The following is a 26924-nucleotide window of genomic DNA, read 5'->3' on the forward strand; positions in this document are numbered from 1 at the left end:
TGCTTAACTCTCAGGAAATGTGTGGCTGTTTGGAGATGTGTAGTTGTACTACTTAAGGCTGGAGAAACAATAAACCATTCATTGCAGATTCATGTAATAAACCACACCACCAGCAAAATCAGCTATATTCAGGATTCCTTTGATACAAAAGGGCATATAGTTTTGGTCACTCAGCCCCCTGCTCTGTTAATCCTGTGCAGGTAACACTCCAATGACTGATGAGGGGCAAGAAAAATTTCCATATGCAATTGCCAACTTTGCAGTGTTTTTAACCTGGCTGCTCTCAGACAAACCCCACACATCCTGAACTGAAGGCTGGTGTAGCTTGGTTGCTTTTTCCCTGAAGTGAGAAATTAAAATAACTGCCTCCCCAAAATATCCCCAGGATTCAGACTAAATGGGGCTGCATTTGCATTGATACTAAGGATGAAATCAGGACTGCAGTGTGATATATGAATCTGCACACATACAGAGACTCAGAAGATGGCTGAATATTGTTGATTAAGCTTAGACATGGTCTTTGTCTAAAATTCAGTCCTGTTCAGTAAAAGGGATTTTTTGCGGGTCTCTTCAATGTCACATTCCATTCACAATTGTAATAAATGCTGTAACTTGTTTCCCTCTCTTATCCCCCAAAAATGACAGAGAAAAATCTTTTGCTAATCCTTTGATAATGGTTCTTTCTTTTTGTTCCAGATAACTTCAAACAAGAAGCACTCGGAGAGCCTGAAGAATGATGGCGAAGCYCTTATCCAGGCTCTAGAGAGCCTGGCCCAAACTGCCAGGTGAGTTCCCTCAGGCTTCCAGGAATTTCCAGGGCTGAGAGCGCTCACCTTCTCTTTTATCTGCAATGGTTTKCTGTAATTCTGTGCAGTAGGAGCTTCTCAGGTTTCTGTCCCTTTTCCCCCTCCCTGCAYTGCTCAGCTCCAAAATCCTCTCGTCAGAGCCTGCGGCACACTTTGATCCCAGCTGCAGCACAGTCCGGCTCTGTGTGTGTGTCAATTCTGTGGATTTTTTTTTTTTTGTTTTATTTATTATTTTGTTCCAAACCTTGGYTTCTATAACCAGATACCTGTCGGTGGTTCTTGGCAGAGTGGGCTGCATGCTCAATGCAACATTTGTGCCCTGTGTTAAGTTAGCTGTGGTTGTGGTGCAAGCYGATTCCTTTCAAACGTGTGCAGCTGAAGAACAGAACTGCTTTTGTTGGAGAATACCTGCGGCTTCTCCAGAAGGCACGAGACTTAGGGCAGAGCCATGGCAAGAACAGAGGTGCTAGTACCAACAAGCTGGCCAAACCTGAGCTCATCTCCCATACACTTTCCCTCATCTAATCCCCCTCGGACAAATGAAAGAATGAATGGCTGTTCTCTGCCTCTCAAAACAAATTTTATACTTCTGCTGTGTGCTGTTAGGTTTCATTTCACTCATGGCTGAACTAAAATTCATAGAGAAATTGTAGTTCACAGGTCGGTTTTTGAAACACTAAGATAATCTTTTCAGTCTCCTTGTACTCCCAAATACAGACTTTGGGGAAAATTGACCCCTCAGCATTGTGGCAGTGTGTACCCTGTGTTGGAAGGAAGGAGGGTTGTGGACAGACATGGAGAGSAAATGTTGGGATGTGGTGAGTGTAAGGAGATGCACACTGAGAACTAACCAAACCTGTTGAGAGCAGTCAGCATCCCTCTCACACACACAGCTGCTTACTCACAGGGTTTTGTATGACACATTAAATTATCTCACTAAAATAAAATGTCAGCTCTCCCCAAGCAAGACACGGGCACCACTACTGAAGATAAGAGTAGGGGAAGATGCGGTTTTCTTCTGTTGGAAACAGCTTTCACTCTGTTWGTAGCATTTCAGCATTAGGTGCACCGCACAGGCAAGTCGCTGTCTTTTGAGTTCTGCTTTTCTGGCTTCCTCAGTAGTCTGTTATAGTCTATACATTTCTSTATGCAGGAAAACATGCGCTACAGAGCCCAAATAAACAGCACTCACTCTTATTTAACACAAGATGCTCAGTAGATCAAATTCCAGCTGATATCATTGAGCACTGTTTTTATCCATTAAGGTGAGCCAGGTTCCTCTGCTGTGCTGAGCCCCTCACTGCAGTAGTGACAAGGGGAGCCCCTGCRAGCGAACTCAGGGATTTTCTTTCCCCTCCTCCCCTTCTTTCAGGAGTACATGTCCCTATCCATTTGCCTCCAGGGGAGGCTGGGAGGCATTCAGCCTTGTTCTTGGGGCTCTAATGGACTCAGACATGGATAAATTGTCAACAGGCAGGCAGGAGAAACGCGGAGTTAGAAAGCTTTATCAGATTTAGCTGAATGGCCATTTGTTTATGGAAGATACAGATATTCCTCCTTCTTCTCAGTTTTCCTTATGTGGCATCTTTCCCAGAGTATTCCTTGTGACCTAATAAACTTGGTCTCCTCACCTGTGCTTTGAGCCTCATCAAGGAACCTCCCTGTATCTCCTGCAGAACTGGAAATGTTTTAGAGGCAGTTACAGACAAGCTCCTGGATATAAGCCATCCTCAGGGTAGTCTAAGCTCCCAGGCACTTCCACCCACATATTGCCACTGGTTTGAATTGATTGAGGAGTGCCTTTGCTTTGCTCATTTCTTACAGACAGGTTTCTAATCTCTTGCTCTTCCTGTATGTCAGAAGGGGATTCCAGCCAAGCAGTCATGTGCCAAGAGAAGGGCGCTCTTTGGACTGAAAGCTGCTTTCAGTTCTCCCTTGCTGCCATGTAGCAGCCATGGATTGCCAAACTCTTTCACTGTGAAGCTTCCTGAGGTAGCTGGAACGGGCACTTTGAAGAGGGACATGACTAGCCCATTTTGCTTAGTAACCTCTGGAATCAAATCCATGCGTTAAAATGTGGGATCACAGACATTTACTTTTCAGTGAAGACAATTGGTAAGATTAATTTGTTTCAGATAASTGAATTTTCTGATTTAAACTGCTGCTTATTAAGACATTAACTGATGTAGTATGGTCTGATCATTCGGATTTCCTGGCTAGCTTTGCATTCACTGAARTGTGGAGTATCAAYAGGTATTGTCATTAGCAGMAACYRAGGAAATTGCAGATTGATCTGCTGRTGCCCTTTGTAAGCTARRGATGRGGGATTGTATTCCATTAAAATACCAAAAATACTTGATTCTGTGGACTAGGAGTAATGTGTTGGAGCCTCTGTTCCAATGCAAGAAAAACGTATGTTTCCAGAAGAAAAAATTAGGCAAAATACATATAATAAGACCTTAAGTGAGGAAGCAAAGGACCTCAGTGCAGCAATGTGGTTGGAGGGGCAGCCACTCCTCCTTGCAGGAGGTGGGCAACACACTGCAACAGAGCAGTGCTGCAGGCAGAGGGCTGTGTGTGTGAAAATACATCTTTCTGTCAAGCTGGAAGTGAGTGAGAGAGAGTGTGTGTGTGTGTGTGTGTGTGTGTGTGTGTGTGTGTGGAGTCACGGGGTGTACGATAAATTCGATCTGCTTTTTTTTTACAGAGGAGGTTGAGTGAGGTAGCAGTTACTGGGAATTGGAGCCGAAATTCATTTCTACATAAGATTTGCTATAGGGCAGAATCCCTGAGTACATGTTACTGCTTAACAAAAAAGCAGGTAGAGAGTGCAGTTAATGGCTACTCAGAATTTYCCAGCGTAGATAAAGGCAAATGTGGAATTTGAACAAAACCAWTTTTTTTCCCCTGAGGATGTCTAATAAATGCTACTGTTTTTAATTCCTAGCTCTCACACTGACACTGCTGTTGCTTCCTTGGCATCTGAAGTTCTGAGAACAGTGGGACGTGAACACATCAAGACTCCCAAGTGAAGCATTTTTGACCAGCCTTCTGAAATGTGCAGGTTGTGTACCCTGCTCAGCACCTCGGTCCTGCAGATGACCTCAGATGAGCTGAACAGATGTAACTCATTTAGCAATCTGAGCTGTAGCACATGCATGAATTTGGGCTGGTTCTGGGGATCATGTTTTTTATTTGTTTTTTATACCCCTATAAGGATGAGTTCTTGGTTACCACTTTGYCTTGCTAGCATTACATGATGTAGCTCAAGTATTTGACAGACAGTTTGAAAGTGTAAATTAAATAAATAGCAGTTACTTCACAATATAAAGTCTTTCASTATTTCAAGATGTTAGAAATGCTCATTTATCTTTTAGTCCAGGTGATATGGCTGTTCATCCTAATCACCTCATGCTTGTGACTGGCACTARGAAATACCTTTTTATCAGGACAGGCAATATTGTTCAACTCAAGCAACCAGTGCCAACCACTGTGGATCACAGAGGCTGTGTGTATGTGGCATGTAAGGATGACAGACGTTCCCCAGGTTTCTGCTGAGGAGCCTTTTGTGTGCCCCTCCTTTGCCTAGCACTGCACAGCTTCAGCTGCATGGGTGGAGTGCTGTTCTCAGCAATGCTCCTGGTTGCAGTTCTTTGTGAACACGTGTGATGAGGACCTGGCAGTTTGTCAAAGCTCCAGTAAAAGCTTGTACCCTAGAAAGGGTCCTCCAGAGCTTGCAGATCCCACAGTGGGAAGGGGTAAATGCTTCTCCACCTGTGCTGTGGTTGATGGCTGTCAGTGCAGCAACTCTGTGTTSCTACTACACCCACCAAATCCAGGTGCCTGAGAGCTGCTGCTGCACCCCTGCTCTGGGACAGCCTCATTATCCCGACTATAGGGAGGCAAGCAAACAGCCCCAGGTAAAGAGATTTCACCTTGTCTGTTTTACAGGAATTGTTTTCTTACATTACTTAAATACACTATCTTTCATAGTTTAACAGCTTAGAGTTACKAGAAAAAGGCAAGAGTTAAGTGCTGGCCATTGGTGTCATATTTTACAGTAAAAGTCAGGTAGCTGACAGGAACAAAGAACAAAGCTGAATTCCTTGGGTGAGACCTTTCCCAGTGCTGCAGAAGGGGAAGCAGGCTGGTGTGCTTCCCTTCAGCTCCCAGCATCTCGAGCCAGGAGCCTGTGCAGCCAAGGCCTGCTCTGATCTCCTGCTGGCAAACTGCTGYCTGCAGTGGAAGTGTCTGGGAGCTTGTGCTCCCACACAGCTGGTGACAGCTGCATGGTGCAGATGTGCAGGCTGTGGCTGAGCCAGCAGTCTCAGAACCACTTTGTCCCCTTCAGTCACACAGGTGCTGCCTCAAGGGAAGCCAGTTACACACAGCTCTTGTTTCACACAGTAACTGAATGCTGAAAAGGAGACAGCCACTGAACCAGCTGAGAGCTTGTGGGCAAAGAATCTTTCACCCAATGCTTAGTGACAATGCACCGCTGGGGGAAATGAGGCAAGAGGCTGTTCTCCCCTTTTTAAGCCCAGAGCAGATGTGGGGCTGGCAGGCCAGGCACAAAGTGGACATCTGGCTCGACCTGCCAAAGCAAAGCAGGGGAAGGCCTGAAGCAGGAAATGTCCAGGCTATGAAGGGTAACTGTGCCAGAGTGGGATGGAAGAGGTAAACCATTCTTGTCTCCCTCCACTAAAGTGGTTGTGAAAGTCCAGGAGTATTTCTTAACACACAAATATATTTTGTGATCTGAAATAATTTGACACAGAGTGAATTAAAAGTTTACTTTAATTTTGAACCATTTTATAACTGCATTTTTCTCATGAAGCATCTGTATCACAGCAGGCTACAATAACTTTGGGATAAAAGGCAACTGGTAAACTGTCCAATACAAGGTTCCAAATAAACAGTTCTTACTGGCCCCTACCCAGACATATCCCAGATAAAGTTTTTGATCAAAAACATGAAATAGATCCACCTGCTTATTTTAAGCATATTAAAAAGGAAACTAATTGGACCATTTCTATTTGTCTAGTTTTTTATACAAAAAGGCTACACAATGTTACACTTTATTCMGAATACAGTTAGAGCGATTATGAATTAGTGTTCTACACCTTTACTCAATCCTTAAAAATTAGAAACTGCTGTAGCATATTCACTATAACTTAATACTACGAGAGACTTTAAAAAAAACTAACAACAATTACTGCAAAAAGAAAGGCTACTTTCAAAGCAAGCAAGGTCAGTACCATTACAGAGATTTAAAAAAAATAATAAATTTTTAACAAGCAAGGCTAGGGTTTGATAAATTCCATCTTGCAATTCATTCTTGTGCATTCTTCGTTTCTTGAATCACTCCCAAAATCCATTTGTATTATTACTCCTCGACCAAAAAGGACCAGAACAAAAAGTTTACTTCAATTGTTCCCATAGGAAACTCAGCTTGGTTAGTGTGTCAGGCACTTTCTGAGATACTAGCCCACCCCTCGAGCCCTCTCAGCAACTCTACAGGCCAATCAATGCAAGTTCACTCAGATGATACAGCTGTAAAGAGAAAAAACACAGGTGTCAGTRCTCCCGAGTTGTACAGGGCTGTTGTAACACATAAAGACTGCATGAAGCTGGTGCACAAGACATTACAGTTAATTACTTCCACACTTCACGGCAGAAGTCAGTTTGGAGTGTGCTGATTGTGTGTTTCCAGAGCATTTATTCATTATTCTGGCACACTGGGACCCAATTGAGCCAATCCCTCCCTGCCAACCAAGTCCTCAGTCCAGTCAGCTGTTTTTCTCTTTTTGTTTTGTTTTTAAATTCAAGGTTGGAGCTTCTTACCTAAAAGGATGATTTACAGGTCAGTATCGAACCAGGCCAACTGATTACTGTCACCTGGAGGCAGCCCATCCATAAGGTCCTGGGCATGGCCAAGATCTGGCAGACCATCAACTGGGTAGTCAGCACCAGGGTGGTGGCCACCCATTTCATGTTCCATCATAGGGTCCATACCCAAGGCATCCTGACCGTATCCGCCAGAGTGGAAAGAACGGTAGCTAGGATCTAMGAAAGTTAAAGGTGGCAGAGGGAAAAAAAGCATAATGTTAACAGATGTTAGATGCATCAGAAGCTGCAAGTATCAGTGTGTGAGGAGATTGTGTAGCCATCTAATTGTTCTCTAGTTCAGCCAAGTTCAACACAATCTGGTGCCTGCCCTTAACTGCTATTCCATTGTTCGGAACAGCCTTCCAGTAGGATTCTGCAGACAAAGCACACTGCAGTCAGAAGCACGAGCAGATTCCAGCCAAGCCATTAGTCTGCACAATCAACAAGACTAAAATTTAACAATACTGCAGCAAAACTAGGCTCCAAGACTGTAGACTTGCTTCTGAAAAACTAGTCAAAAATAGCTCAGAATCCTTAGGGACAGGATTGCGKTCAAATCTATAGACACTTAGAGACTAACACATTCAATACCAGCTTTGTTGTTTTAAAGAAAAACTGCACTATTGGAATTGTCAAGTCCATTTGTAAGGAATGTAAAAGATTTCTGGAAACAACAGCTCAGCAGGAGGTGTTCCCACAGGACTCAGACAAGAGACACTAGTTTTGCATGTTCATATGGCTCCCATTTCAGCGCTGCCAGTGGTGTTGCAGAAACTGGTTATTTGAACTGGCAGCTCCCCATCTGCCTGTCAGTTTGCAATACCTTGCTGAAGAGTAAATACACTCTTCACTCATTTGCAGTTCTCCTTTAAAATCTATGACTTGACTTCATCCAATTTAAAGTTTAGTCAAGGGGAACAGAAGACACGTACCATCTGGGCGGTATCCAAGAGGCTCTCCCTGGGCACCAATATCCAGTCCAAGATCTGCTGTCTACGTGTACACAAAGAATTACAAAACAGTTTTAACATCAGGTCCTTCAGCCAGCACYAGTAATTCTGAGTTTAAAAAGTTGTGAAGGTTGCCCCAAATCCCTTTGAACAACTTCTCTGCAGTGAGCACTGCAGCACTGCTGTAACATGAAATGCCTTTTTAGCTAAATATCTGCATCCAACGTGTAATAGCCAAATGTAGGCATAGGAATCCACAGACCAGTGGAAGCAGGGTTCTGTCTGGGAATGAAAAACATGGGCTACGTCTAGGAACACTTGTGAAGTACACCTGTCCAGATCTTGCAAGTCAGATATTCCCAAGCCAGCAGTAGAACTTTTAAGAGTTCTGAATGAACTTCTCCCATTTGTTCTAGTAGAAAAGTAATTGCTTGACTGCAGAGCAATTGCCTAAGTCCAATCTCAAAGAGATACTCCATTTTAGCTTTTTCCCCCCCCGCACATTCTTGTGGTAGATAGAGATTTTAGGAAAACAGAAAAGCAAATACTGAWATAGTACAAACCAAAGCCTACTGCCCCTTATGTAGCAGATACATACTAGACAAGCTAGGCTACTGAATCATAAGAATTTGTGGGAAGACAAAAGAATTAGCAAAGCCTTCCCTGTATCCCAAGCACACAGATTGACCCATGCACACATACTGACTTCAGTCTCAATTSACTGTGTAGTCTGTTAAACATGAAAAAAACGCCATGTGTGATAATCAGCCTGCAAATCTATTCAAGTCTGAAATCTGAGTTCTCARAACAAGTTGCATTCCCAGCCCAAGATTACTAATCCTACATTACTGGCTTGATAGAAGCCTCACAGGATATGTTTTGTATTTATGCTTCCCTCATATTTCTATTTTTGCATCCAGAATTCATTAGTTTTTGACAAGCAATACAGAAAAGTACATGTTCTTTCATAGAGCTTTGCACACTGGCAAACATAATGAGAATTACAAACATCATCAGCAGCAGAGAACAGACCCTCCCTATCTGCCAGGGTAAAAGCAGCTTGAAGGCTGCTTACCACAGGTTCACTGTACCTGAACACAGAGAGAGAGTAAAGCAGGTACAGCCACCACACAGCTGTGTAAAGCTGGGCCTGTATCAGTGATGGCACCTACACTTCACTGGTGGAAGGAGGGAGGATGTAGAAGTGAGATGGCCCTAGGGAGCTGTTAACACAGAAGACAGAATTCACCTCATTCCAGGCCATTGGCTCCGTCCGGAACAAGGAGCTTGTCAATTCAACTGAAAGTCGCTTCTTGTAGTCCTGTGGTTTGTCCTCAGACATTCTGAACAGCACTGCAGCTGCGTAGGTTGCTGCCAAAAGGAAGAATGGTTTTAGCAGAGGTCAAGACTTCTATCAACTCTTCTAACCCAAGTATGAAATCAGCCTTAAGTTCACTTACCAACACCCTCATTCCTAGAATGAAGCAGYTCTGTTAAAGGAGCAGTTGCACCTTCAGCTTCAATTGCTTCAGCTGCTTCCTTGTCTTGAGCCAGTTCACAAAGTACACCAGCAGCTACTCTCTGGATATTCTCAATGGGAGAGTACAACAACTGCAACCAAAACATGAGGGTTCTTTAGCTCTTCCAATTGTAATCAGCTCTTCAGCACACTCTGACTTAGCAGTTCCATCCARGAAGAGCAAGAGCTATTTTACTTCTTTTCCTAATATGTACTATAGCGTTAGGCTACTATGTACTATAGTGTTATCTTGAGCTCTCACTTACCTGCACAAAAAGTGGAATGGTATTTAGACCCCTGATTACGATTCGATTATGAACATCACGTGCAAGGATGTGCAGGGCTCCAGTGCAGCCCTCRACAATTTCTTCCATACGCACACCCTCCTAGTTAGGGAAAGAAAAGGCATTTTTAAATTTGATGTATTGTGTGCTCTCTCCTTAAATGTCTGTCAAAAAGCCAATCAACAGTGTCAACTAGTCACCCGAACTTGTCCCCTTCATGCACCCCCTTCCCCTAAGTGCTGGCCTTTAAACTTAACATCTGTGCTATGAGTCAATCCARTTTACCCAACCAAATTCAGTACGTGAAGCATCTCAGTGGAACGCCTCAGGGATTTTTACTATAAACTTCATATCTGATAACACCACCTCTTTTCTATGACCTGGATTAGCTTGGCAGTTACTAAGCTGGAAACAGCAGTTGCCAGTAATAAAGAGGTCCCTTCCTGCCTCTGCACAAATTAACTACACTCCTGTACTAGTAGATGCTGCTTCAATTTGGCTGTGCTAAGCAAACCTCCCCTTTGTTAATGTGTTTAACAGGACAAAAATAATCAAATTGAGACTGATCTTGTCAAACTAACTTGGAACCCAAACAGGTAACAAGTACAGAGCCTGCACAACTTCTTAGTACTTTTACAAATCTAAGCACCCTGACAAATATGCCATAAGCTATGATAGCATTCTTAAACCCATTCTTCTGAGAAGGATGAGGGAGTTCTGGTTTCTTGGTAGACAATTACTTGCCTTGTAATTGAGGCAAAGTAGAGCGTTCCAGTATTTCTGTGAGCTATAACATTCAGAATTCAATGCTTAAGAGGATCTTATTAAAATAAGACAAGGTTTTGGCATTCTGATTTAAGAAAAATCTCAGGTCTGCCAAGACAGAGCTATCATCACTCAGAGACTAATGTGGACTAGAGCAAATAAGACAACAGCTCTTTAGCCCAAGCATTGCTGGGCTGAGGTGCACTGACAAACAAGGAGTTTGAGAAGAACTTTTAGAGACACTGTCAGGGGAGGGCACTTACCACAAACTGCTGTTGTGTCCCACCCATGGAAGTGCGTCGCTGGGTATCCTGGTGTGCTCTAACCAGCAACTGCACTAGCCTTGGAATAGCACCTTGTTCACGCAGCGGGGCGTGGTTTGCAGGACACAGAGCCAGGTTGCGGATCAAGCCAACAGTAGCCTGCAGGTAAGGAAGGGGTGGGGAACAAAGGAGCAGGAGGGGTGTGATTGCTGTTAGTGACTTTGTTCAATCAGTTGATCTCAAATGTTTCAATCTCTAAGAGAAAACACATAAGTTGCTCAACTGAAGCAACTTCACAGCTTTTCCCATCAGACAAACCGCTTTCCCAAAGACCTCAGAAACAAAGTATTTTTCCCATTTAAAGTTACATTTTAAAAAGCAACAGTTTTCAGTTTCAGCACTGAAGGCTTTTAACCATTTACCTTGATCAAAGGCCAGTGTGAGGGTGGGTGCAACAGCTTTACCACCACTGGGAGTCCATAATGGAGACGAACTGCATTTTGAGCCATCTCTGCTTCTTGGTGTCTGCTGGTGAGGTGACGGAGCGCACAAATCGCAGGTTCTGTGATGTCTTCCCTGTCTCCAGCCCGGAGAACTGTGCGCACGAGAGCCTCGATGCCACCAACCTGGCACACCATCATCTTGTTCTTGTAATTGTTGCAGGTGAGGTTAGAAAGGATGCCAGCGGCACAAGTCACAACATTAATATCATCTGATCCTAAAAGCTGAACAAGAGTTCCTAGAAGGCCTTCCATGCCCTCCTGCAGAAAAAGAGGGAAGAAAACATTGAAGTCTTCTCTTCCACTATATTGACTTTTGCTCTTGATCCCTCAGAAGAGCCCTTTACCTGCTTTGTTGCAGCATCTGACAGATTTCTCAGAGTCCAGAGACAGTTCTGGACAAGACGCTGGCTTGGATCTGTGAGGTGGAGCCCCAAMGCTTGCATCCCACCTAGAAGAAGAAACAGATTTAACACCATTACTCAGATTTGACACTGTACTCTGATGCTCATCTTGTGAGCAGTCAGGTCCTTCTCTTCCTTGCAGTCTGAGTGCAAAATCCCACTTTTGTATCTTTCTTGTTAATATCACAAGGGCCCTAGCTTTTCTTTACACAGGAAAATAACATCCCTCTGACATTCCCTGTGTGACACTGGGCCTTTTAAATGTGTGCATATTCAAGGGATGCATCCTAGAAACACTCAGCCACTAATGCCATGCAGTTAACAACACAGTGGAGTTACTCAAAAYAGCCACCCTTTTACCCTTCTGTACMCTAAAGGCCTCCAAACCTGTTTATGGACTTAAGGACCAACCTAGGCTCATTTTTTGATGCTGGCAGTTTCTGTTCTTGGTGGAATGAACCGATCCCAAAGTACTGTGTAGATTTTTAAGTTAGCATGAGTACAGTGTACTTACCAGCCTCAACAATAGCAGGTTTGTTGCTGGAGCAGACTGACAACACCTTCAGCACCCTACTTGTGGTCCACAATAGTTTCTCATAAGTATAGGTCCTCATTATGTTTACTAAAGCCTGGGGTCCGCCACTTGCCAGAATAATCAGCTGAAAGACAGCAAAAATAATATTTGTCCGTCATTTCCTGTGCATGTCAGCAGTTAGCAAATGTTGCTGGCCAACATCCTTCATGGTTACAGATCCCTGAAAAAACATTCCCATCTGCTTATGTGGACTCTTAAGTTTTACAGTCTCACTATAAGCACAGTGGCATTTCTGCAAGRTAATTCCTGTACCCCTCCCCTCTTGCAAGGTCAGGACTGACTGGCAAACGCCAGTGGCATGTGGCTGAAGATTCAGATTCACAAGGTCAGTACAAGAACTGTCAGGCCATTCATCACAAGCTTGCTCATTTTAATTACTTCAATAGCAGAGGCACCTACCTTACTTTCTTGATTGCCATACGCTAAAATCTGAAGGCAGTCTGTTGTGATGGCCAAGAATTTGACATTTGTCTTATTGAGCAAGGCCACCATTTTCTGCAGCCCACCAGCGAGACGGACAGCCATCTTGGCTCCTTCCTGATGTAGGAGGAGGTTGTGAAGAGTTGTAATGGCATAGAACAGCACAGAGTCCACTGGGGACCTAAAGAAGGGAAAATTTTCGTGAGTACCTGCTCCTGTCAGAGCCAACTGCAAAACACAAGTGTTACGTCAGTAGTGCACATACCCGAGCATTTTAACCAAAGCAGGAATGCCTCCTGATTTGAAGATTGCCAACAAGCCTTCACGGTGATGTGAGAGGTTGTGTAGTGTCCCTGCAGTACACCGGGCTGTCTCCACATCATTTGTGTTTTGCATGGTACGTACGATGGCAGACACCATCTGAGGAGACCTCATAATGGCATGGCGAGATGCTTCCTTTTTGGACAGCTGATGAACCATAACTGCAGCCTTGTTCACCACCACCTAACAAGAGTTTGAATAAAGCTTTCAGATTTAAGGTCTTTAAAGGTGCCCCAAGAACAAGCTTCACCCAGGCAAAGAACATGCTTACCTGGTCCTCATCATTCAACAGTTTGGTCAGTTCTGGGATTGCACGAGTTGCAAGTTCAGCATCATCTTGGTAGTTTATCAAATTAACAACAGCATGTTTTAACATCTGGGATGGCTCAGCCAGGCGTTGCACATTAGTTGGATGAGCTGCATCAAACTGTGTGGATGGAATTTGCATTCCTTCATCCAGTGTTTCAGGGAACATAGCTGCACGCACCCTCTGGGCTCTAGTCATTGCATACTGGCCATCAATGTCTGAAAACAAGGTAAATCAATATAATCTCAAACTAGGAATAAAACGCTCATCATCCAGATTGGCAATAATKGAGTAGTTAGGTTTCTGTATTGTTAAACTGCATGTCCAAGCAAACCAGTGTAACAGAAAAGCCTTACCTGCAACTTGCTCCTGGGTGAAGGACTGGGAGAATCCCTGCTCCCACTCGTACAGCACTTGTGTTGTGTCCACATCTTCTTCTTCAGGATTTCCCTTGCCACTCAAAGAGGGGGCAGTTGTTGTGGCACCAGAATGGATACCAGAGTCCAGATATGATTGCTGCTGCCAATGACTGACTGCTGCTTTTCTGTCTGGCTCCATTGCCATATCCAGCTCCATCAAGTCAGCTGTAAAAAATCATTGGTGAACAATTAAGTTTAGTTAAATTACTCCTGCATGTATTAATCCTACAAGAGATGACACAGATTTTAAATTAAAATAAGCTGTTATAAACAACTACCTCAACCCAGCACTGCAAGTGAGCAGCAATTTTAAATTGAGGCTTTACRTTGAACCAATGTAAACCGGAGGAACAGGCAGAACAATCATTGCTATTGTGGCTGTCCTGACCTACTGCTTAAAGGTTCCCTTTTCCACATGCCATGGTTATGTACTTGACTGTATTTAAGGGACCCAAAATAATTACAACAAACTTGTCTGAAGGTTTAATTTCCAATGTAAGGTGTTCATTACTGTAATAGAGCAGATGTTATTCAATCCCAGTGACTTTGAAAAGTCAAAAAGAGAGGAATAAGTCTGTCTTCTAGATTCTAGTAAGAGAAATCATAATACATTATGTACCTTGAGTTGCCATTTTCCTTGTTATGCTCCCAGAACTCTTTCCTGCACCTTTTCAGAGATCCTAAAAAAGAGCAAGGTTAGAACTTATTAAACACTAATCAGAGCTAGTAAGACAGGATTTCACATTAGAACACTGGAATTGCAAACTAAGACTTGGCACATCTTGCCATTTCATTACCACAGTGAGTACACTCAAATGCTAATTAGCAAACCCCCATGGACATGAAAAAGAACAAGATGTATCACCCAGACTTCTTCTGTCAGGTTATATGTAAGATTTCTCATAGATCTGCAAGAGAGCAAGAATTGAAGACTGACCATGAGAGAGCTATTTTTTACTCCTCTATCTTTGTGTAAGATGAAGCCCAGACAGTAAATTCCAGAGTTTGGAAATGCCACAAAGACAATGGCTAAATGTCAGACTTCCTCATTTCTCTCAAAGATAAACTGCTTAAAATATACTACAAAAACTGTTTGATACAGGGCTACAACATGAGTTTTCATGGGGAAAGCTGAAATGACCATGTAAGGCAACCTAATATTATTTCAGTGGGACAAAGACTACCCTAAATAGTTATAATTGCACCTCCTCCTTTACTCCTTTCCTGTCCCATAAGAATAAAGGTTTCTTCCTATACAAAACTCTTCCTTGAAGTTAAACTAAAAATTAAACCAGCCTTACATTTAAAAAAAAAAAAAAAAAAAAAAAAAAAAAAAAAAAAAAAAAAAAAAAAAAAAAAAAAAAAAAAAAAGCTAATTTGGGGCAGAAGGTTGAAATATGATCAAATGCCCTATCCAAATTTTCAGTATCTGACTCCATTTGATATCAACAAGCAGTATGGAAGTATTTGTACTATAAATCTGTAGCTGTCTCTTCATGAACCCAGAAAGAGAAATTCGAGGCTACAGCTCCACAACGAGTCACTTTCATTCATTTGCTCCCCTTCCCCCCACAGTCCCACACTGCTTGCAGCACAGACACAGAACTAGTGACAGCCTATTCTGGGAGCCAGTCAAGCAGAAACATTTGTAGTGGTAGCTTGTGYAGGGAGCAAAACCATCTCTTGCAGCAATCAGCTTTCAATGTGCCGTTTAGGTGTTAAAGCTGTGCTGATCAAAACCTTCCAACACAATGAAGTAAAGGCAAGGCACTAATCCCTGAAAGAACAGGTCTGCAGTGCTGTGTCAGGAGAACAAAGTCCACCTGACACTGTATTTGTGTAAAGACAGATTACCCAGTTCAAGGGTTTCCTTCAGGAGCACCTTTTCGAAAATCRTAACTATACAGAGGACAAGCTTGCAGTTTTAAAAGTCTCAATGGATAGGTGMGACATACTTGCATTTCATTGACTCTGAGTCAGCTGCAAGATATTCCAGCAGCTCCTGAGCARTCTTGTTGCTTTGCTGTACAAATGCCAGTGCTGTTTGTCCTGACTCTGCACTCSCACAACTTTTGGCAGCAATCCTTCCCTGGCTCTTTTAAAATGGACAGTAGGTCTGCATCTGCAGCAGATAAGCAGCAGTAAGCTGATTTTTTACACAACATACAGAAAGCATCCTGCTGTGCAGCTGGAAACTCTAGATTGGTCCTACTCCACAGTCTGGAAGAGACTGCCCAACCCAGAGTCTGCTCTTGACAGTCTGCATGGAGGATGTGCTGACAATACAGACAGACACATGTTCTAGTCCCTAACCACCAGATTCTTCCAACATGCTGTTAGGAGTTTGGGAGTAGCAGTGGCAAGAGGAAGGAAAAGCTTAAGTCATGCTGTTAGTTCACCATTGATTAAAAAATTCTCATGAGTAGCTACATTAAGAAAGTGTCTACACAAAAGCTTGATAGCTCTCTGCAGGTCTTCCACATTATTTTGTAGTATACTCACTACACTTTCCAAACAGAATGAAGAGAATAGCACTAACAGTAAAATTTGTAWTTTTGCTCCCTGCACTCCTCACTCTAAGTCAGATGTGACACTTCCAATAAAAAATTTGGCGTGTTCTAGCTGCTATATGAAATTTTCAATATGCTTAGCACAAAAAAGATCTATTTTTATTGCAAATTTTCCCATCTCCTCCCATCAGGACTATGCTAAAAAGAGGTTCACCAAACTAGTTTTGGAGTTGACTGGTTCATCTACTAGTATGTTAAGAGCAATAACTACACTTTCAGACATTTACTACCACCAGAGATTTCCATATGCAATAAGGGGCTTGGGAACAACATTTATCATTTTCTCCATGTTGAATTCGGTACCAATGAAGGCAACTGGCTTATAGCATCTGCATTCTGAAATTGCTGTTTCAATTTCAGCAGCCTGAAGAGATCAGAAGTGTAGCTCCGCCATTAGAAAAATCCAGCAGATCAGAGTAGCCACTGAACTGCAGTATTATTCCAAAAATAAAGCTGGTAAACATCTACAAAATAGCAGTGCAGAATACTAAGTGGTCAGAAATGCATTACCAGTCAGACATTCAGTCTTTGGAATGTTGATCCTAGATCAGGGCCTGCTAAATCCATGTGCAAGTTCCAACATCCTGATCTGTGTTTCATACACCTGTAACCCCCCAGCAATTCCTGGCAGCCTTTTTTTTTTTATTATTTAGATGGGGAATGGGGTTTAATCCTAGAAATCTAATTTAACTGCAAAACAAAAGAAACCAGGGTTTGGTTTTGGGTTTTCTTTACTTGAACATTGTCTCATCTTTTTCTTCCCCTTCTCTTCTAATTTTACAAGGGGGTAAACACGAGTCCAGATAASCTGCTGACTTTGTCTTCCTGTTTATCACTGTCATGGTTAACCAATATACTTACAAAGGGATCAACACCACTGGGCTAGGAACAAACATTTCTGCTGCTCATTTTCCTGTCAAACTGTGCCAGTACAAGGTCAGCCATATGCATCTCAACCATCAGGAAGAGAGACATAAGGCCACAGTATACTTTACAAACCAACTCCAGCATAACAGCAAGCTTCTGCAAGCTTCGCTGTTTCGGAAGACTAGCAGGTACTCAGAAATGGGAATTTTGATAAATATTGTGTTATTCAGTTCACACAGATGCACTTCTAGGAGTTATGGGACTTTTCATTTCTCAAAAAGCTCTTCCTGCCCCATGAAGAGCTAACCACTTTCTTAGCAAGCATCATCAGCTTTGTGTTTAAAGGGAGGTTGGGTTTTTTTAGACTATGTATTAAACAACTCATGTGAAGAGCAATTCAAGACCTTGCACTAGRCTGTATTGCATGGCATTTGTCCCAGTCTAAAAAACTGAGAAAAATGGATCTGGCAAGCTTAGAASGCACATGAGCTAATAATTTCAAGTTACTACAGAAGACAATTCAAATTTCTTAATTTTCAAAAGGATGAAAGTATGAGGTATTATTTCTGATTATTTTTTTATTAGTTTCTGATTTTGAATAGTTAKGTATATGCCAAGAAAGTCAACAAGCCTACAGTAGCTCTCAAATCTGAACAGTTCTCTTCATTAAGATTGACTCAAATCACACCTGAACTGATTTGACAAGCAGCTCCCTACCCCTCCCCCCGCCACCTTTATAAAGCAAGTCAAAGTTTGCAAGTCTGCTGTAAATCCTTTGTTTGAGAGCAGTATCTTACCAAACCTTGCACAAGAAATCTGGACTAATCCATCCCAACACCATGAGTTACTGCACACAAACAGGCCTACTGACCATGTTTTCCTATTCTATGTCGCTGTCTCATCTGGGAAAGGTGAAGCAACTGCATCTTTAAACTACCCACCAGTTCTGAATGATACATTTGCTTACATGGACCAAGCAGATCTTCATCCTCTGACAGTTACAGCAGTTAAGAATGTGTATCACATTCTACTACACACAAGTAAAGTACCTGTACTGCAAAATAGYTTTTCTCAAGTGCTCTGAAATTATTGCAACCATTCCTAATGTGTTACTGAAAGCATTCTTTGGGTCAGATTTTATAACTGGYCCCAGCTGGCTGCCAGTGATGTTAYCTGTGTGCCTGCTTTACAAAAATCCATAGCCAAAATATAAAGGCAACAGCAGTTCCATAGCTAATAACAGCAGAGAGTGTTTATTTCTGTGACCCAAGTCCTTATATTTCAGTTCTTAATGTAGCAGAAGCTTCCTAATTAACCTYGGTTCTCAAGTTGGGAATTTGAAAAATACATCCAATTAAGAAATCAAAAAACAAATCACAACAAAACAACCCTTTTAAATCTTCCCCTGGAAGTTGTTAGCCTGTTTTCTAGAAAACAAAATGTGGGGGAGGAGGAATCATCCAAGACAGACAATACTGACAGTGGAAACATCAGAAAAAATGCTTTCACAGTATAAAGGTACTTTAGGCAGGAGTGGCTGAACTGTCTCTAAGCAATTTTTGGTGTAACCTAGGCCCCAGATACAAATACTCTTGCAACTGATAGACCTGCTCCTACTGATCTTAGTTTTATGATGACATGATCCAAACTGGTGTAATCTTCTAATTATTCCTTATCCAAATGGGGATAAAGTTCTCTCCTCCCTTATCCACCCAGAGGTTCTAAAGAAAACTGACCATTTTTTTCTGGCTTKGAGCTCTGGTTAACTACCTTTGTAGGTAATTTTGGAGGTACTTCATGTACCAGATGCTTCTGTAAGATTGGTAAGATGCCCTGAAAGTACAGTTTTTTATGTAGAAGCCTGTGGCAGGAATGACAGCTGGGGTTTACAATTTTTTGTAAAGAATGAACAGAAGATACTTTATTTGAAAATAGGTACAGAATGTACTTTAATTTCACTCTGAATACAGCTTTTTTTAAAAATTCATTTTTCTCATACAAAGATACTACAGAGAATTACAAACAATAGTTTTCCTGAAATACATTTCCATATCCAGTAAACAAATACTGAAGAGAAGAATCCCCATATTCTGTCTCAAATAACAGCATTTGAAGTCCTCAGCCACTTTGTCCCCTCTAAAAAAATAGCTACATACGTGAGTGTAGATTATTTTGAAGTTTGTTACATGCAAATATTAGAAGGCCCTGACTATTGCAAAATTAGTCACCCATCAACTTCTGCAAATCAGTGCTTTAAGGACTTGAACAAACAAAAGCTACTATGAAACTCACTGAAAAGTGGATCTTGAGTAATGGTTATGGGCTGTAAATTTTCTCATTAAAAGCAATGCAGCACTTGGATATTTTCAGAGATAGCAAAATTAAGGTTTACCTTATTATCAGTACTAGGAATCAGACATGTTTTACTTACTGTCAGGCTTCCTTCTGCTTTTAACAGGGTGACTGGGTAAAAATTTTACTGGGAAAAATGTCTTCACATGGCTTATGACAAGACATCTTCACTAAATGGAAGTAACTTACAGTTTGTAATATCAAAGGGAAATAAGTCAAATCATGAAGTCTTTTTTCCTCTAAAAGGGAAAAAAACACCATGGATTTTAACAGCTTGAAAACTTATCTGCTTTTTTTTTGGGTTATATGGTAGAAATATTCATCTACAGTCATCACTACCACCTCAGAAGAAATGCCATGGCAAGAGATGAAGCAGTATTATTATATTTAAGTGTTCTGCCAAGATGTAGCAACTTGAACTATTTCAGTAGTTCCAYTGAAAACAAAGAGCTACCAGTAATCTCGACCTGAATGCCACAGCACGTGCCCACACTGAAATCTATCTTACTGATCCTGGACTGCAACTGAACAAACTCATTTATAAACTTTAACTGGTGACAAAATTGCTCTGATAATTTCCTCAAGCAACACTTGCTTAGTTAGCGTCGTTCCCTCCAACCACTAAGCTATTCTTGCTTAGTGAAGTATTTATCTTTTCTCCACTAATAAACTCAATATCCTATGYAATCTATCCAGCTCTAATTTATCCAAGCTAAAATACTTCAGACAACACATTCTACTGATGCCTGCAGAAAGTTAGAAGATGCCTTGCAACAACAATACATTCTATCTTAGATTTAGCTAATCAGATCATAGTAAATTTGACTCTGAATATACAGAATATACAAAGGTGTTAATAAGCAACAGAATTTAAAGACTATTTTAAAACTCTAAGGTTTGTTTTTCCTAACAAACTTCAGGAAATTAAGAAATCTGAATATCTGTTTTACTGACCTCAATGGTTAAAAGGTTCCAATTTCCAAGCCTTAAATATCCTTATACATGCTGAAATACAAGCTGAAAGAGGCATCAAACTGGCTCAGATAATCCACAGATTTGAAGTGGGAGACTGGTATTTGACAGCACACATGCAGATCTGCCAACACTCACTGCAAGTTACCTCTATTTCAGCCACTCTTCTCTGCTGCTTCATTTCCAATTCATTATTTCCCCTTTCCTTCAGGCGTTCCAGATTGCTATTACATCAATTGTTCTGGCTTTTCAGCCTTTGTCTTCTGCCTTAGAAATTACCTAAAAATTCCTTTCTGCAAAAAAGGCAGAACTCCCTCCATTAGCTTTTGTAAGGGTTTTTTAAAAACAAGAATTCATTTGATGCCACTTGCAAAATATCACACTGCCTCTTTATTTTCAGTTATCTCAACAACCTAAGACCAAGAGCAGAGTTTCTATTCACATGACCATCAGCTAAAGTAAACAACATGTAAGTATTTCTTTCTTGCTAGACTTCTCCAAGCTGATTACAACTGCTTGATGGAACTGAAATGCAGGCAGTCTGGTAATCTTGACTAGACCTAAACACTGGGTTAGCTGCACTTAAAGAGATTACTTCTCTAGACATTTTTTTGAGGGGTATGTTAAGACTTAGGTTACAAGTTCCAAAAAACTTGAGGCTTGTTTTTGAACCAATACAGTCTTAAGCAAATGTGACAGRTTAGGGAAAAAGGGCCACAAGAACTTCACAACAGCTGTAAGGTTCTGTTCTGTCACATTTCACTTTTGGAACACTACAGTGTTCTGATATGACAGGACTCACCTGTTTTGCCTTTCCTCCTAAAAGAGAAAGCAGGGTAGTGAAGAATCACACTTCCTATCCGACTTGTAATATTCAACAATTCCTAAGTTTCAAGCCCAGTTGAGACTATAAAGTAAGTGTAGCAAGAGCCACATTTCATTTTGCTCACCTAAAGTACAAAAAGCCACCCAGAASTTGGGTAGTTTTAATCAATCGCTGAAGAGCAAGTTTGCACTGACTGACAGTTCAGGTAACAAACGCCGTCAGAAATGGAGGTCAGAGATTTCAGCTGGCAGATGGATCTCTTCCAGCTGCAGCCCAGTCTATCCTGTGCTCTAAGCTACTAACACAGCATGAAGGCACTAGCAGCTTGCGCAATTCGTCAGGGTTTTTGCAGGTACTAAGGTTTAAGTACCCTTTTAAAAACAACCCATTAGAAGTCGCAATAAAGCACGACTTAACATTGGTCTAAGAGCCGCTGTCAGCCAACAAATATCTCAGATAACTGAAGTACAAAGTGATGAGAACCTGGAAGAGATTTCAGAACAAGCGCATCAGGTACTTATTAARAAAAGAAATAAAATTTCGTCCTGGCATCAATCTACACTATCATTCTAAAAGACAAACTCTGAAACTGTAGAACATACTAGGAAGCCTCCCCAAAAATGAAGCTGGCAATATAATATGAAGATTCTCCTTTTGAAAGAAAGGAGATCCATAGTACTTCAATCTTTAGGACAGACATTCTAAAGAAACTTTGGTAGAAATTACAAACTGATGGGACACATAGATATGTCTAAATGGACTTGGTAGCAGTTACCCTATCACCATAACTTCTTATCAGCCCTACACAATTCTGTTTGATGCTGGCCAGAGGCACATGGCTGGGCATCCTATGCAACGTAAAGAAGCATTCTTACTTAAAATCATACTTCTATTGCGAAGCTGAAAGCTCATGACACTGGATTTTGTCACTTCAGAAACTGTTTAGCTCCACAGCATGGTTATTTTGCCCTTTACYTAGAGAACATTCAGGAGTTACAAGAGGTCTGTCAACACAACCCTTTATATTCAAAATCATGGCCAACTATATCAGCAGCTTCTAACAAGAGCAGCCAACAAAACACGGCCCTAGGTATTTTTCTGCTCTTTCTAGAAACTTCTGGGTTTTTTAAGAGCTATAAGCAGCAGTTGTGTTCAAGTTGACAAATCATCAGGTCATATTTGAAAGTAATGATTTAAGAGAGCTTTTCATTGGAAAGAATACCAAAGCACTAGCAAAACCTTTCACTTTATTGGTTGGCAAAATTGACCTCAAATACCTAAATATCTCCTTCCTGTCCAAGAAAGGAGCTGATGACAATCTTATATGTTCTGATGTGAAAACTGCTTCAACTACAACTCTGGTGTTACATATCCAGCTTGAGAACAAAAGTAATGAACTTCCTCACATAGTGTACATATCAATCCCCTGACAGCAGTTTGTAGCTCAGTATTAAAGGACTGGTACGATAGTTTCAAGTTTATGAACTTACATCAAGTTCATAAAAAGATTATCAACCCAATTACGCTTATGTCTTAATTGTTTCAACCAACTAAGCACCACCACTACAAGTGAGTAATCTCAGAACAGTTACTAAGTCACTTCTATTCAGCAATGGATTTGAGATCTTTGGATCATTGGCACATACTTCCCACTAGAGTTTTGTGCAGCATTCACTAAGTTTGAGTATCCTCATGGCTGGGCAAAACATTAAAAGCAGTTTAATTACCACAGCTTGGAGAGCTCCCACCTTTTATTTGCAGGACATGGGTATCTACATTATGCATACTTCTGTCTTCCCAGTGTTTCTATCYGAAGTTTAGTCTGCCAGCAGGACTCATGTAATAAATATGTACTGGTTTACAGCTTTTKGTCCACGTGCCCACACTTACCACTGAGTAAGATGATTGTAGTAGAGCTGGCAGTAGAAAGGGTCAAAAGTCATTCTTTAGTCTTACACAGTCACATACAAAAAACAAAGTTGCCATTGTGATGATTTAGARGCAACCTATGATAGTTTGGACAAATACTATATCACATTTCATTTAACACACAAAATCCAGGAACATGGGGCAGCTCCCAAGTTCCCCTGCCCACWCGGTTTTGTGTGTCAAAAAGTCAATGTTTCTGCAGTCATTTAACACAATCGTGTGTTACACTAACAAACACTGTTGCACCAGTATCCTTCCCTCCTGTTTGTGCAGAACCTGAAATACCCATTTCTATGCTAATACAGCAACAATTTAGCAAACCACCTCTCYTCCAAACCAGGAAGTATCTACCCATAATCCAGTTTCTTCTTAGACTGCAACCACGTAGCCAGCCCCGAACTTGGCTGTTAAACATTAATCTCCACGGCATAAGAAACCAGAGTCATTAGTCATGATTACACTGACACTAATGAAATACTTATGAATCTGAAAGTGGTTGTCTTTGCTTGTCTGTCAGAATAACTATGTATTCACAATAAGGCAACCAACACTCCAAAAAGGACTGTTTAAACAACAAACATGCTAATGAAGTCTGACACTAAAAGATGTTTCTTCAGCTCTCTCTTAATTAAGGCAAACTGACAAGGCAGCTGCATTTATCAGCATATTTAGGATTTTAAGATTTCTGGCCACTGGAGGGCACCTGTATTGTTGCCAGGACAATACGGAACTACTTGCTACAGTTGCTGCAGAGTTGGCAAACTTCTCCAATTTATACAAGTCTATTTAGCGCAGTAAGTCAGCCCAGAAATGCTGGTTCCAGCAAATACATGTACACTGCACACTGTGCATTTGCCAACGCCAGCAAAATCCAGCTAGCTCATACTGTTTTTTAAATACAGCAACACAGAATATGAGGTTTAACTCTTTCAACCTTCTAAACTAGTCTTCAAACAAGGTTCCAGAGTTAATTTAGTATTAAGTATAACAGAGCAAACACTTCACCAATACTAATCCAGACAATGTACATTGTTTCCTAAAGTCAACTTGGAACATGAACAAAAAGTTCTTCTGGAAAGCAACATTTGCACTCATACTTCCCAAGGCAACAAGAGCATAGGACACATTTGATTTCACATCAGTTAACAGATTCATGAGGGCAGGCTGAGCTACAGGTATGTTTCACCTGCTCTACCTCATCTCTTTGGTGTTTCAGACAGACAGAAATGCCAGAATTAGACTTCCATTAGCTCTCTCCCTTGCACTCGAAGTTACCTGTCAGTGAAAAAAGGAAAGAACAGAAACCCAAAMAACAACAACAACAAAAAAAACAACTTTGCTGGTTCCTTTCTTCTCATGAAAGGYGGCACAGGCTACATAGTGCCAGCACAGTTTAGCACATTAACCTCCTGGGCTAAAGCCTGATCAYAGACTACAGCAAGTTTTACCTTGGAATCAAGTGCCAGAAACAGATATTAAAAGYTAACCACAGTCAGGCTGCCTTATTTTGGCAAGTCTAGGCAATTCAATTGGTGCTTAACTGAAAAATCAGAAATACTGCCCTGCCAGGATAATAATTTTATCTGAAGAGACAAGAAGAGTCACACACAATACTCACTGACAAGGAGTTTGCCATTTGTAGGTTCCCACCCATTCACCCAGAAAGGCACTGGGCTCGGAGCACGTGGTGAGGACCCAGGAGCAAGTCATAGCTGCCTGCAGTTTCTCACAGGTTTTATCAGGCTTTGTGAAGTATGATGTTCAAGATAAGCAAGGTCAGTCCTGATTTTCCTGCCACGGAATGCAGGCTACCACAGTCACAGAACAAGTTTTGCTGCAGGCAACTGCATGATCACCACAACCCCTGCATTACCAGTTTAACTATGAATTAACGTAAGTGATTTTGATTACTGCTGTATTTGCACACTAGTCTGCCTACTAGACAATACTCTGTAGAAACAAATGCTTCCCCACGAGTTTCAGACCACACATTCAGACTTCAGTTTCTGAGACAGAAGCCTCCAAAGGCCGTATTGCATGCTCCATTCTTACCCCTGAAAATACTGCAAAATTAGAACACCGCTAGCACTAGCTTCTTGTCTTAACATGCCTAAAAACTCAAGTTGTATTCTTCAGCACRCAGTATTTCAGGATGCTAATTCGGATGTAGAATCATGACAGACAAACATTTGTTACACAAAGAAATCATTATGTCTGAAGGGCAACCAGGTCTCACAGCCAAGGTTTGATAAGCCAGTTTCTGACACACCACAGTCAGAGCAAAATGCTGTGTCCAYAGTAGACCATACACCATGCAAAGAGCCCAGCCTATTTATAGTTTAGGCAAGAAACAGAGAGCTTGGATTGATAAGGCTGTAACACAGCATCTGAAGAACTGATTTGTCCAATCAAGCTTTACTTTGTATTAAATCCTTGCTTTTAGACTCTATCATGCAAGGCATTGCCTTTTCCAACRTGTTATTTTTGCCTATTCCCCCTCAGACCTTGTGAAATGATCAGCCATACAGACCAATGCGAACATTCCCCTGCTTATCCCTAAACAGAAAATATCTGAACTAACAGATAAGCAAATATGAATTTCTTTAGAACAACCCCAGAACAGCGAGACACTCAGTATGACTTTGTACTGAACAGCTGAGTTTAGAGAGCCTCAAACTCTTTCCTGAATATCTAAGCAGCCTCATTTGCAACAGTACCAGCCATTAGACAAACGACACAGTAGTCACATACCTGCAGCTGTCAGCACCTTTTTATCAAAAGTGCAAGATCAACATTAGGTTCCCAGACTGTTGGGTACTGAAATTCTTATTATAACTTGGGCCAATACACACCAGTAAGTTTTGTTGCTTAGGCTTTTTTTTGGAGCCCTGCAGTCGTACCTTTTTGTTATTCAGAAGCAAAATCATAACTGGAAAGTTGCCCTCTGGTGTGTCTGAAGTTAGTATCAAGAAAACGCCAATACTCTTTCAGCTAGTTTTCTCATCTGTGYCTTTACTGTAGTCTCAGCACATAAAGATCCTGTTTTACTGAAACCCCTCCTTGATTTCCGTCCGTCGACCTCAGCATACCAGCCCAGCCTCTTTCCATTCACCACTTGCATACTTTGGGGGATGGGAGTACCACAGATGTCTGGAATATAGTGAGTGTCAGAACAATGGCTGCTCCATGAGAAAGAGATCAAGAAGTAGCTGATTACAAAGATCAACACTGCTATTCCTAAAGTCACAAGCTGCCCCTGGCACCTTCACAGAGTCTGTCCTTTCTTTCCAGAAGGGGTAATCTTCAGAGAAGAGATACAAAAAGAAACTGCCTGACATCCTACATCAAGTTTTAACTAGGGAAGAATCCAAGGTTTTGCTAAATTTAAGAAAACTTGCTCATCGAGGAGCAGCTAATCATGCACAATATAGATGAACTAAGCTTTGTTAAAAAAAACAAACGAAAACAACAAAACAACAAACCASAAAACARCACACCTGGAGCCCCTGTTCCTACAGAAATAAGTGCCCTAGATAGTTCTGGGAGTAACCGCAAGTTGATCCACACACCTCAGGAGCGCGTTACTTTGGGAAGCTGGAGCCGCCGTGGTTCCCCCAGCCACGGCTGCTTCCTCTCTCAGCGTGGGAGCCCCACATCGCTCGGAGCCCAAGTCGTTCCCTACAAGACCCTGTTATGAGGTGGCTGTTGAAAACTTAATTTGATTGCTCCCACCTCCGGGGAAGCTTCATTTCGGTGACACCCGGCAGCAACAGCATAACCTCTCTAGCAAATATGCAATGCCACTAAGAGCGAAACCCCACAAGGCAACAGATTAGTTATCTCCCGCTGACTGCAGTGACCGTGATTAATTATATTCGGTACAAATAAACCCGTATCCTGCTCTCTTTCCTCTCCTATCGCCAAAGGGGATCTGGAGCCCACCGGCGAGTTAGTACTCCCCCCCAC

General features: G+C 41.7%; 1 protein-coding gene and 1 long non-coding RNA gene across 2 annotated transcripts; one reads left to right on the forward strand and one right to left on the reverse strand.

The window, feature by feature from the left end:
• The first annotated feature begins 701 nt into the window (after nt 1-701).
• Nucleotides 702-6361, forward strand: LOC130574459 (uncharacterized). Its single transcript, XR_008965439.1, has 2 exons — nt 702-785; nt 3754-6361. It is a non-coding gene; the product is annotated as an uncharacterized LOC130574459 (long non-coding RNA).
• Nucleotides 5586-24595, reverse strand: CTNNB1 (catenin beta 1). Its single transcript, XM_057367687.1, has 16 exons — nt 24577-24595; nt 14062-14122; nt 13380-13607; nt 12988-13241; nt 12661-12899; nt 12375-12576; nt 11895-12039; nt 11324-11427; nt 10899-11237; nt 10477-10635; nt 9431-9550; nt 9106-9256; nt 8895-9016; nt 7628-7688; nt 6651-6872; nt 5586-6359 (listed from the first exon to the last, which is right to left on the reverse strand). Exons 2-15 carry the CDS (start codon nt 14072-14074, stop codon nt 6664-6666), a joined length of 2346 nt encoding a protein of 781 aa, XP_057223670.1. The 5' UTR covers nt 14075-14122; nt 24577-24595; the 3' UTR covers nt 5586-6359; nt 6651-6663.
• Between the last annotated feature and the right edge of the window lie 2329 nt (nt 24596-26924).

This window comes from Malurus melanocephalus, unplaced genomic scaffold (assembly GCF_030028575.1).
Source record: "Malurus melanocephalus ecotype Western Australia unplaced genomic scaffold, MMel_1.1 scaffold_83, whole genome shotgun sequence".
NCBI lineage: Eukaryota > Metazoa > Chordata > Aves > Passeriformes > Maluridae > Malurus > Malurus melanocephalus.